This window comes from Drosophila melanogaster, chromosome 2L (genome assembly GCF_000001215.4).
Source record: "Drosophila melanogaster chromosome 2L".
Lineage (NCBI taxonomy): Eukaryota > Metazoa > Arthropoda > Insecta > Diptera > Drosophilidae > Drosophila > Drosophila melanogaster.
In genome coordinates, this window is record NT_033779.5 from 16,732,531 (window position 1) to 16,743,148 (window position 10,618).

Genomic DNA, 10,618 nt, shown 5'->3' on the forward strand with positions numbered 1-10,618 from the left:
CACTTGTTGAGTGCCCGGTTATAACTTGGCCACACTGTTCCCTTGTTATCATTTCATTTCACAATTAGTTTACGGAATTCGAACTATTGAAACTAAGAGCCATGCAGGCACCACCTCCGGAACACTGTCCTGGCGTCGAGAGCGAGGAGGCGGGCAAGGGAAGTGCCTGTTCGGGCTGCCCCAACCAAGGACTCTGCAGCGATCCCAACAAGAAACTCGAAGATCCCGGCAAGGCTTTGGTGGTCGAATCCATGAAAGATGTCAAACACAAGCTGCTGATCCTGTCCGGGAAAGGCGGCGTTGGCAAGAGCACGGTAACCAGCTTGCTAACCCGCTATCTGGCCAGAAGTAATCCGGACAGTAACTTCGGCGTGCTTGATATCGACATTTGCGGTCCATCGCAACCGCGTTTGATGGGCGCCCTGGGGGAGAGTGTCCACCAGTCTGGGTACGGCTGGTCACCTGTGGGAATCGAAGACAACGTGTGTCTGATGTCCATCGGATTTCTTCTGGGCTCTGTGGACGATGCCATTATTTGGCGAGGACCCAAGAAGAATGGCATGATCAGGCAGTTTCTGAGCGAGGTGGACTGGGGAAATCTGGATCTCCTGCTACTGGACACACCACCTGGAACTTCCGATGAGCACCTGTCTGTGGTTTCGTACCTGAAAGACGACGCCAACCCGGAGTCCCTGCGCGCCGTGATGGTGACCACTCCACAGGAGGTGTCTCTGCTGGACGTGCGCAAGGAGATCAACTTTTGTAAAAAGCAAAATATCCCCATTGTGGGCGTGATCGAGAATATGAGCAGTTTCCGTTGCGGCCATTGTGGAAATAGCTCCGAAATCTTTCCAGCCAAAACCGGAGGAGCCGCTGCCATGTGCGCCGAAATGGGAATCCCGCTGTTGGGCTCCCTGCCTCTGGATCAACAGATATCCAAAGCCTGCGATTCTGGCGAGGATTTAACTGAGTTTAAGAATGTCACCACTGAGGCGCTGGAAGGAATTTGCTCAAAGATTATGGCCAGCTTTAGTTAAGAATAAGTTAAAGACCACTCAGTTTTTAAATAAAAAAAAAGATGCCTGTACAATTTTATGTAACATTTATTATTAAGCATTGAAAGGATAATACCAATTGGAAATACCGATTCACCTGAGGTCATCAAATTACGTCTCGGTCTTTACCAGAAATTAGATTACCAGGCAGTTTACAACATGCCCCTTTACAGGATAAGAAAACATTCTACAATATTGAAGTAGGTTGGAGTTAAACATTAAGTATGGCTGGGGAAGATGGCGGGCTTGCTAGGGACACATCCGTGGTTACTCTTCCCGTGGCATCTGACGGTTGAGCAGCAACCTCAGTGGCGGCCTGTTTCAGATTTTGCGCGAGTATTGTGTCCCTCACCGTACTTTCCAAGGGCGGCGCAAATGTGGTATCCCTCCCCAACTCACTAATCAAGCGGACTATTTGCTCTGACGGCGGCGATTGGCTCTTCTTCGTGGGGGTATCGTCTTGGTTCTCGGCAGCTATCGTGTTATCCCCCTCAATTGTTCCACCCACGTACTGGCTGTTAGCGACCACTGGCGACTGAGTGGGCAGCGTAGGCGGATAGTTCAGCATAGTGATGGAGTCCGTACAATCGCTGACCTTGTATATGCCCACCAGGAAGTTGGCCAGCTCAAACATGTTGACACGAAGTGAAACAATTATGAACTGAGCGTTTTTCGTACGTTCCTAAGTGAACACAACAACAATTGGCTTTAAAATGTGAATGTAAGGCAAGAAAGCAGAGAGGTATTTACCTTGATATAGTGACCCACTATAGACACATTCTTGAAATCCAGCGCCGCATCAATTTCATCCATGAAGTACAGCGGAGAGGGCTTGTAATAATGCAGGGCAAACACAAGTGCCAATGAGGAGAGAGTTTTCTCACCACCTGAGAGATTCGAGATGTATTTCCAGCTTTTCTTTGGCGGTCGCACAGTAAAATTTACGCCCTCGGTGAACGGATCCATGGAGTCCACCAGCTCCAGCTCAGCATCGCCGCCCAGTGTGATCATCTGGTACATTTCCTTCAGTTTTCTTGTTATAATGCTAAAGCCATCCATGAACTCCTTGTACCGTCGCTTGCGAACTTCTTCGTACTTGTCGCGCATCTCATTGCGCTTGGAGGTGATGTCCTCCAGCACACGGACGCGATCGAGGTAGACTAAGCGCTTCTCGTTGAACTCCTTTATGCAACTCAAGTTGGGCTTCTTTGTTTTCAGATCTTCCTCCAGCATAGTTTGCTTATATTGCAAGGCTTCCAGAGTCTCTGCCTCCAGCTCTTCTTCGTTGAGTTCTTTGAGTGGCGCTTGCGGTTCAGTCTCTCCTGGAATCTCGTTGAGCTTCAAAGGCGCCAGTTGAGCCTGCCATCCGGGAATGTCATTCTTCACCTTGTTCATTTTTCCCGCTGCAGCTTGCAGCTTAGTATCTATTTCAATGCGCTCGATATTTCGTTTGTTCTCCTCCTTGGTGATCTCATCTATTTCTTTTTTTATATCGGAGGATTGTGATTTGGCGCCCTCGATGGACGCTTCCGATTCCTCTATTTCCTTTTCCAACTCCTCCTTCTTTTCCTTAGCCTTATTTCGATCCTCATTCAACGATTTCAATTTTTCTTCTGCAGCTTTTATATTCTCACGGAGATTATTATTGTTTCCAGTGATTTTCGTTATATTTCGATCTGCTGTGGCCAAGCCCACATTCAAGGACCGCACATTGGCGGCCAGCTTTTCTATCTGGCTATTTACCTTCTTGATCTTGGCCTCCACAGGCTTGACACTTTCATTTCTAAGGGTATCGTATTGGTTCTGGATCTCTTCGATTTGGCTGGAGACAGCCTGTTCGGCGAATTGTGCTTGTTCCAGCTCTTGCTTCGCTGCTTCTATTTGCTCCTCCCGCTCCTTGACTGCCCTTTCGTCTGTTGTTTTCTTGAGCATTCGCTGCCGCTGCGCCTCGCATTGCTTCAGGTTGCTGGCCATCTGTTGTTCCAAAGAAGTGATGCTCACCGCCAGCCGCTTGTACTCCGCCTCGTCACGCTGCAAGCCATTCTTCAGGGTTTGAATCTCGCGCTCAAGACTGCCCTGCTGTTCCTGGCAATAATTGACTCGGGCCTGTAACTCCTCCGCCTGAATCTGCATGTCTTCTAACGCCTTCTGAGATATTTGCGAACTGTCAGCCGATTCTGCCGTCTTGGTGCGCACCTGGGTGCCCATTTTTCCGCGTATAGGACGACTGCCGCCACCAGACATGGTTCCCGTCATCTCGATCATCTCACCACGTAAGGTCACAACTCGGTAGCGTTCCCTGCCGTAGGCGATGCGGGTGCCCTGTTCTAGATCGTCACATACCAGTGTGTTCCGTAGGGCGAAATAGAAAGCGGTTCGTACGCGGTCATCTTCAACCTTAACCAGATCGTACAAACGAGGAACGTTTTCTGGTCTGCAATAGTACGTGAATGGTGTTAATAACCATTTCCATTCATTCTGTTACTATTACTTACGTATTTATCCTGGAGTTGGCCTCACGACGATGGTGCTCAATCTTGTCCAACGTAATAAAGGTGGCTCTGCCCACGTTGTACTCCTTTAAAGCGCCAATGGCCGCCGATGCGGTCTCATAGTTGTCCGTAACAATGTTGTCCAACCGCCCGCAGGCAGTCGAAATAGCAATGTCGTACTTGGCATCTATGCCACCCAAATCACCCAGGCGTCCTAGAATACCAGGGATCTTTCCCTCCATCTTCATACGCATGAGGAAGTCTAGGACCTTGTTATTGGATCGCTGAGCCTGCATGACGCTAGATCTTTCATTGATCTGCCGGAAAAGGTATTTATAAATAGAAGAACAGTATAGAATGTAAATAAATGAACCATACCTCTGTTCTTAGTTTGTTGCACTGCATGGATAGGTTGCGTTCCTCTTTAACCATTTTGTCCACTTCCGCGGACTTGCTGGCAATTTCGGTCTTCATCCGTGGAATGCTTTCTTTCAGCTCGTCCACCCTTGTTACTTTCTCCTCCAGACTTTTCTGCGACTGCTCGTACGAACTTTTTAGGGTTTCATATTTCCTAGACTCAGTGGTCTCTGCCTGTTTAAGGATCTTGAGCTGCGACTCGAACACTTGAACCTCTCCTTTAGCCGTGTTGACCTTCTCCTTAAGGCCCACCAGTTCGTCACTGAGCTTAAGGCGCTTCTCGGTAAGCGGTGCAGTGGTTTTAGTTAACTCGGCCTGCTGCTTTTCAAGCTCCTCATTCAGTGTCACCTTACTTACTTCCAGGCTCTCCAATTTCTTGTTGCAATCCTCGATCTCGCGCTGATTTTTCTCCGGCAACTTGTGCAGATCCTCCAGCTCTTTTTCGTTCTTTTCTATCTGGGCTTTGTCCTTCTTGCGCTGCTTGTTCGTGTTCTCCATTGTGCTCTGGATCTCTGTGTAGGCACTCTCAACAGTCACAAGTCTTTTCTTGATCTGTTCGCGCTTTTTCACTAGAGCTTCGTATTCTCTGAAATTACGTAATGTAATGTAATATATAGCTCAGTTTGAAGTTGAAGCTAGGTACTTACTCAATTTCCTTTCGGATGATTGTTTCCTTTTCGGCTCGTGATTGTTTCAGGGCAGCAGTGCCCTCGTCGTGGGTTTTTAGCTCTTCCGCACAGGCTTCATGCTCCTGGGTGTACTGCTCCAGCTTGCTCTTTTTGATGCTGATGATCTTTTGGATGTGGAAGGATTTGGTGCGCACCAGCTCATTCTCCTTCTTCAGATAGTCGACGGCCTCATTGAACGGTTGCTCCAGATCTTTCATCTCGCGCTCGGCCAGCTTGCAGCGGTTGTGCTTCTCTGTTCGGTCGTCTGTGAGTTGATCTACCCGTTGGTTTATCTGCTGCAGTGGGCGAATGTAGCGCTGTGTTCCGACAATATCCTCCAGGTATTCCAACATTCCAGTTTCATTTTCAGTCTGCCCTTTTGGCTTCATCATGGCAATGGACTCCACTTCGCCCTGCAGAATGAGGAAGCGATTGTGCTCCAGATCCACATGATGCTTCTTAAGCAGCTTAGCCACATCCTTGAGCTGCGCCCGTTTGTCGTTGATCTGGTAGTAGGAAGAGTTGTCCGACATGGCAGTGCGTTCGATAACAATGCTGGAGTCGGGCACGTCCTCGCATGTGCCGTCGCCCTTGTCTACGATCTGCTTGAAGTGGACGGCGACCGAGCAGCTGCGTAAATTGGGATAACTAGACGAGGAGTGGATCAAGGTGGAGACACGCTTGCAACGGATGCGATTGGCGCGGCAACCAAACACAAACATCATGGAGTCGATAACGTTGCTCTTGCCACTGCCATTGGGTCCAATGATGGCAGTGAAGCTCTGGTGGAAGGGACCCAATTCCACTTCGCCCGCATAGCTCTTGAAATTCCGATTTACAATTTTCGAGATGATCAGGCGCGGTCCGGTGCTCTCCATGGAGCAATGTGGCGGCACCGGAGGCGGTATGTATATGTCGCCGATCCGGGTGCCGCCCTCCTCGTCGTCGAAGATCAGTGCATCATCCAGCGCGTCCACGGCGGCGTCCTCCTCCTCCTGTTGTTGCTGCGCCCGCAATTGTTGCTGAGCAGTTAGCTGCGGTACGCGAAACTGGCCGCTCTGCCGGGCTCCGCCAGCTGCCTTGGGCGTGCCCTTGCTGGGACGCGCCTTCTGCATCGTGCGCTATTCTCAGTAAATTCTCCGTGTGGATTTATCCAGGAAAAATCCTCGAATTACAAAATCGCTTTTTCGGGCGCCAATGGTAATAGGACGCTATCAGCAGTGTGACCGTCTTGATGTGCCCGCAAAATACTGGCAAGGCCGTTAAATAAATCAGGCGAGTTGTCAGCTCTGTAGTTTGAATTTAAATTAAAAGTCGTTACATCGACGCTAAGAACAAATTTCAAATATTCTAAAACATATATGAAACTGATATTTGTAAATATAATATGAAATATTATTAATTAAATCACAATAAAACTCAACTAAGTAGTTTTTTCGATGAAGTTAGCAAAATAATGAAATACATTTATTTCATCGTAAAGTAAATGAATTTCATAATAAGCAAGCAAACTACTTAATTTCCAAAAAAGCCGTGTAATAGTTTGGAAATTATGAATAACTCAGCGCGCTCTGCGCTCCCCAAAAACATAAGCGAGACACCCACTGCGCGGAGCTTTCTCTCCGCTATCCGCAAGTCAGAGAAATGCCCAAATATATATAATGCCTTGGCTGCATCTCGCACGACTTTAGTCACAACTCGACTTTGGCTCGGTGCGGAACCATTTTCACTGGCGGTTTTTCCTTCGGTTTTCCGATCGCGCGCAAGATTAAAGCGCTCAAAGCAAGCAGCCAAACACAAACGCGAGTGGCAAAGTGGAAAGCAGGCTGAAAAATGCTCTGCCCGGGGGAAAATGCCTATAATGCAAATGGCCAAACGGGTTTCACAGTCAAGGTCGTCGCTTCCGCCCAGCGACGCTCGAAGCCACAACCAACAGCGCGAATTCCCAACGCCCACCGCTTACCCAGTTTGTGCATCTGGATGATGGTGGCGCTTATGATTATGTCGTCGTCGCTGGACGCCCTGGTCATTGGTAATTTTCTCCCCTTTTGTTCGCTTTTCGATTGGGTACGACTGAATTTATTTAGTTTTTGGCATGCTCATGCGCGCATGCGCACATTGGGTGTGAAAGTTGTCGATCGAATCGAAGGAGTTATATAACACGAAACGACCAGCCAAGTGGGGCCAAGTCGGGTTGTCCACATGCCCGCACCCGTCCCCAAAAAACAAAACAAAAAAAAAAAAAAACTAAAAAGAGCGTGTGCATTGAACCCCATGACAGTTGCTGAAATTTTCCTGACCCGCTGCCTTGGCCTCTCTGGCCGGCGGAGATGATAAATTTACTTTCTAAATGCTGCAAATGCCCAGCTGCCCCAGCTAGACATTCAGCTAGAGCTGCAGATTGAGATTCAGATGGAGATCGAGATGGAGATGGAGATATACACACACGGACTGTCAGTCAGTCGGTCTATCTACTATAGTCACACATATGTATGCACATATCTCCAATCTTGAGATCGCATCTTGCATTTGGCCAACACGCGTCGCTTGCCCAACCGCCTGAGTTACGATATGGTGCGGCACGGCTACGGGCCATTGCTGCCGATCCATGATGCAAACGCATTTCAACCCGTCCGCCGCAATGTGGCACATGGCTGGGACGCATTTCCAAGTGGGTGGAGCTGGCGTTAGTTTCAGAAAGACCTATTACACAAGTGATTTGAAAAAGTTCAACAATTTACTATACTTATCTCAAAGGTGCTCCATAGTTTACACTCAATTCTAGCAATATTTATCCAATATTTTCAATATTCATAATCATTTCCAAGTTTGCCAGTGCATATAAATTGGAAAAATATTTTTAAATGGCAAGTCAACATAATTTTGAGTGCTAGTTTAGTGCCAGCTGTACTTCGTGACTAGTTGTCTTACTATTGTTTCCATCACGTTTAAATCACGGCGGAAGATCATCTAAGATCACATTATGGTTAATATAATGTTAATTGAGGCCTCGAGCCAATCAAAAAGGTCATCGAAGTCCAACGGTCCTCGGAATTCAGGCACTTCTAAGCGAGCAAGTGGCCTACACACATTCATATATACATATATTTCCTTGAAGTTTGTCCAACTTTTCGTTTCAATTGAAGTAGCGACGTGGGTTTTTTTTTTGTTTTTTGTCGTCTTGCTCCGTAATAGTTGACTACTATTGGCAACTATGCGCACCACCCATTTCAGTGCGTGATTGGTATCCAGCTGGAAAAAAGCAAAAATATTTCTGCAAGCGGCTAATTTTGGGCTGACGTGAGCGGTTTCGTTTTTGGGTCAATGCATTAATCAGTAATCAGTCTCCTTGTTAATTACACACGGCTATCTCACACCCAGTTTCTTTTTTTGTGTGCCTGCTTTGCAGACAATGATGGAATAGTCGGCAACCAAACTCGGCATCGTCGCTCGACCTCCGGCGCAGCCAGTTGCATGCAAGATGCACGCTTCTACCGCAACCCCAACAGGCCGGTCCACAAGATCTGGACGAACAGCGAGTGCGCCAAGTATTTCCTCTGCCTCGACGGTGAGGTGTTCGAATTCAAGTGCTCCGAGGGATTGCTCTTCGATGTGGTGCGTCAGATCTGCGACTTCAAGGCGAATGTGGACAATTGCGATGTCAGCGCGGAGACGCCGGCTCCAAAACCACTACTGGAGATGGCCGACTGTGCGGATGAATACCAGTTGGGCTGCGCCGATGGTACCTGCCTGCCGCAGGAGTACTTCTGCGATGGTTCGGTAGACTGTCCCGACGGCTCCGACGAAGGCTGGTGCGATGTGGAGCACGATCCGAATGCGGCTGGTGCCTGTGATCCGCGAAAGTGCCATTTGCCGCAGTGCTTCTGCTCGAAGGATGGCACCCAGATACCCGGCAGTCTTCCGGCACAGAGTGTTCCGCAGATGATACTGTTGACCTTCGACGATGCCATCAATCACGATAACTGGGAGCTGTTCTCCAAGGTTTTGTTCACACAGCACAGGCGAAACCCCAACGGGTGTCCCATTAAGGGCACATTCTACGTTTCACATCCGTTTACCAACTATCAGTATGTGCAGAAGCTTTGGAACGATGGTCACGAGATCGCAGTGCACTCAGTAACGTAAGTTGTTGATCAGCCTGTAAATTATTTAAAATTGAAATTTCACTTTTATTGATTAAAGGCATCGTGGCCCAGAGATGTGGTGGTCCAAGAATGCCACAATTGAGGATTGGTTCGATGAGATGGTTGGCCAGGCGAATATAATCAATAAGTTCGCAGCGGTACGAATGGAGGAGATTCGTGGCATGAGAGTACCCTTTCTGCGCGTCGGCTGGAATCGACAGTTTCTCATGATGAAGGAGTTTGGCTTCGTGTACGATTCATCCATGGTTGCGCCGCATTCGAATCCTCCTCTGTGGCCCTACACCTTGGACTACAAGATGCCGCACAGCTGCACGGGCGTAAATCAGAATTGCCCGTCTAGGAGTTATCCGGGCATTTGGGAGCTGGTTATGAACCAACTGGAAGTGGGCGAGTATATGTGCGGCATGGTGGACACGTGTCCGCCGCATTTGAGCGGCGAGGATGTGTACAGAATGCTCACGCACAACTTCAAGAGGCACTACCTCAGCAATAGGGCACCATTTGGCCTGTATTTCCATTCGACTTGGTTCAAGAAAGTCGACTATCTGAATGCATTTCTGGTGAATATTCGAATTGTTACCCATAATACTAGATCTTCATTCCTTCCTGATCATTTAGAAATTCCTCGACGATCTGCAAAAGCTGCCGGATGTGTTCTTCGTGACTAACCAGCAGGCGATTCAGTGGATGCGCCATCCCACGCCCAGCAACCAGCTGCACCAATTCGAGTCCTGGCACTGCCAACCGAAGGACTTGGATCCCCACGAGCAGGTCTGCAACACGCCGAATGTGTGCAAGGTGCGTAGTCGGGTGCTGCAAGAGGATCGATTCTTCTACACTTGCATGGAGTGTCCTGCCCAGTATCCCTGGATTCGCAACGAGTTCGGCTTGGACTAAGGTGATAGCCCGCTTGACACTATAGGGCTCTGCGCAAGGCGCTTTGATATATCCATAATGTTTGGAGCGTTCCATAAGTAATTGGATAAGATTGATACAATTTTAGGTTTTAATTGTTTAGAAAAATTAATATTTATAAATTGGATTACGCATATTTAGATGATTCAGCTTTCAAAATCTGACCGTAAGCAAACCCGTAGATAACTTCGTAACATACCTGAAGAGGATAAAGTGCATTAATTTAAAATCGGAACACTCTGAATTTTATGGAGAAGCTTAAACAATTTCGCGGGCTCATAAACGTGGTACTTTGCGGCCTGATTAGATTTTAAGAACTAATTTATACGTATGTATGTCTCCGCTAAATATATTTAAACCGATTTCCAAAAGAGCTTTGTACTTAGTCTACATTCTGGAACGCATCCCAGCCACAAAACCTTGGACTATTGCGTTATAAACGGATTGGCGATGCTCTCGACTCCGTCTTGCGGACAAATGAGGACGAGGGCTGTGCCGCGACAGACGACCAGTCCCAGGCTGCGGGTCTGCTCCTCGGTCAGTTTGTAGGGCTCATCCGAGTCGCGCAGATACTCCACCGTGTTGTCCAGCACCAGATTGAGCAGCGCATCGTAGCCCTTGAGGATTCCGGATGCCTCGCGGCCGCCCGCGAATTTCACGCGGATCTGTTTCTCCAAGTACTTGGAGAGGTCCAGAATGGACTCCTTGCGGCGCTTCTCCTTACCGTCATTGTTGCCACCCACCTGACAAGTCACGATTTTGATGATTAAGCACCACAATGTAGTTATTCTATTTAATTTACCTTTTTATCTGCCATTATTCTGTTTTTGGTAAATGCCGGCTGGTAAAGAGTGACCAAAGCATATTTTTTTAGAAATACACCAAATAAGGCGCTACTAGCCAGC

General features: G+C 48.1%; 4 protein-coding genes across 6 annotated transcripts; 2 read left to right on the forward strand and 2 right to left on the reverse strand.

Moving 5' to 3' along the window:
• Nucleotides 1-19: 19 nt before the first annotated feature.
• Nucleotides 20-1,094, forward strand: Nubp1 (NUBP iron-sulfur cluster assembly factor 1). The gene has a single exon (NM_135961.4). The coding sequence runs from the start codon at nucleotides 102-104 to the stop codon at nucleotides 1,035-1,037; it is 936 nt and encodes a 311-aa protein (NP_609805.1). The 5' UTR covers nucleotides 20-101; the 3' UTR covers nucleotides 1,038-1,094.
• On the reverse strand, nucleotides 1,087-5,858 carry glu (gluon). The gene is made up of 5 exons (NM_165180.2): nucleotides 4,612-5,858; nucleotides 3,926-4,550; nucleotides 3,551-3,864; nucleotides 1,806-3,489; nucleotides 1,087-1,737 (listed from the first exon to the last, which is right to left on the reverse strand). The coding sequence occupies exons 1-5, from the start codon at nucleotides 5,745-5,747 to the stop codon at nucleotides 1,267-1,269; spliced, it is 4,230 nt and encodes a 1,409-aa protein (NP_723996.1). The 5' UTR covers nucleotides 5,748-5,858; the 3' UTR covers nucleotides 1,087-1,266.
• Nucleotides 5,859-6,319: 461 nt separating this feature from the next.
• On the forward strand, nucleotides 6,320-10,080 carry ChLD3 (Chitin and LDLR binding deacetylase 3). Its single transcript, NM_135962.3, has 4 exons — nucleotides 6,320-6,664; nucleotides 8,042-8,774; nucleotides 8,836-9,358; nucleotides 9,417-10,080. Exons 1-4 carry the CDS (start codon nucleotides 6,466-6,468, stop codon nucleotides 9,693-9,695), a joined length of 1,734 nt encoding a protein of 577 aa, NP_609806.1. The 5' UTR covers nucleotides 6,320-6,465; the 3' UTR covers nucleotides 9,696-10,080.
• On the reverse strand, nucleotides 9,785-10,570 carry LSm7 (Like Sm 7). 3 transcript variants are annotated; one of them, NM_001299056.1, is made up of 3 exons: nucleotides 10,516-10,570; nucleotides 10,096-10,456; nucleotides 9,785-9,912 (listed from the first exon to the last, which is right to left on the reverse strand). In NM_001299056.1, the coding sequence occupies exons 1-2, from the start codon at nucleotides 10,528-10,530 to the stop codon at nucleotides 10,139-10,141; spliced, it is 333 nt and encodes a 110-aa protein (NP_001285985.1). In that variant the 5' UTR covers nucleotides 10,531-10,570; the 3' UTR covers nucleotides 9,785-9,912; nucleotides 10,096-10,138. The 3 variants fall into 3 exon arrangements, with proteins under 3 accessions (NP_001285985.1, NP_609807.1, NP_001246045.1); NM_135963.4 differs by having other exon boundaries at nucleotides 9,807-10,456; NM_001259116.3 differs by lacking the exon at nucleotides 9,785-9,912 and having other exon boundaries at nucleotides 10,046-10,456.
• Nucleotides 10,571-10,618: the final 48 nt, after the last annotated feature.

What these genes read in the sequence shown, in the direction of transcription:
- Nubp1 (NM_135961.4), top strand. Translation starts at nt 102, where the DNA reads ATGCAGGCACCACCTCCGGAACACTGTCCTGGCGTCGAGAGCGAGGAG.
- glu (NM_165180.2), bottom strand. Translation starts at nt 5,747, where the DNA reads ATGCAGAAGGCGCGTCCCAGCAAGGGCACGCCCAAGGCAGCTGGCGGA. An exon ending in GCAACAAACTAAGAACAGAG is followed by an intron (nt 3,865 to 3,925) that starts GTATGGTTCATT and finishes CTTTTCCGGCAG; the next exon opens with ATCAATGAAAGATCTAGCGT. An exon ending in TAGTGGGTCACTATATCAAG is followed by an intron (nt 1,738 to 1,805) that starts GTAAATACCTCT and finishes GTGTTCACTTAG; the next exon opens with GAACGTACGAAAAACGCTCA.
- ChLD3 (NM_135962.3), top strand. Translation starts at nt 6,466, where the DNA reads ATGCTCTGCCCGGGGGAAAATGCCTATAATGCAAATGGCCAAACGGGT. An exon ending in ATCGCAGTGCACTCAGTAAC is followed by an intron (nt 8,775 to 8,835) that starts GTAAGTTGTTGA and finishes TATTGATTAAAG; the next exon opens with GCATCGTGGCCCAGAGATGT. An exon ending in ACTATCTGAATGCATTTCTG is followed by an intron (nt 9,359 to 9,416) that starts GTGAATATTCGA and finishes CTGATCATTTAG; the next exon opens with AAATTCCTCGACGATCTGCA.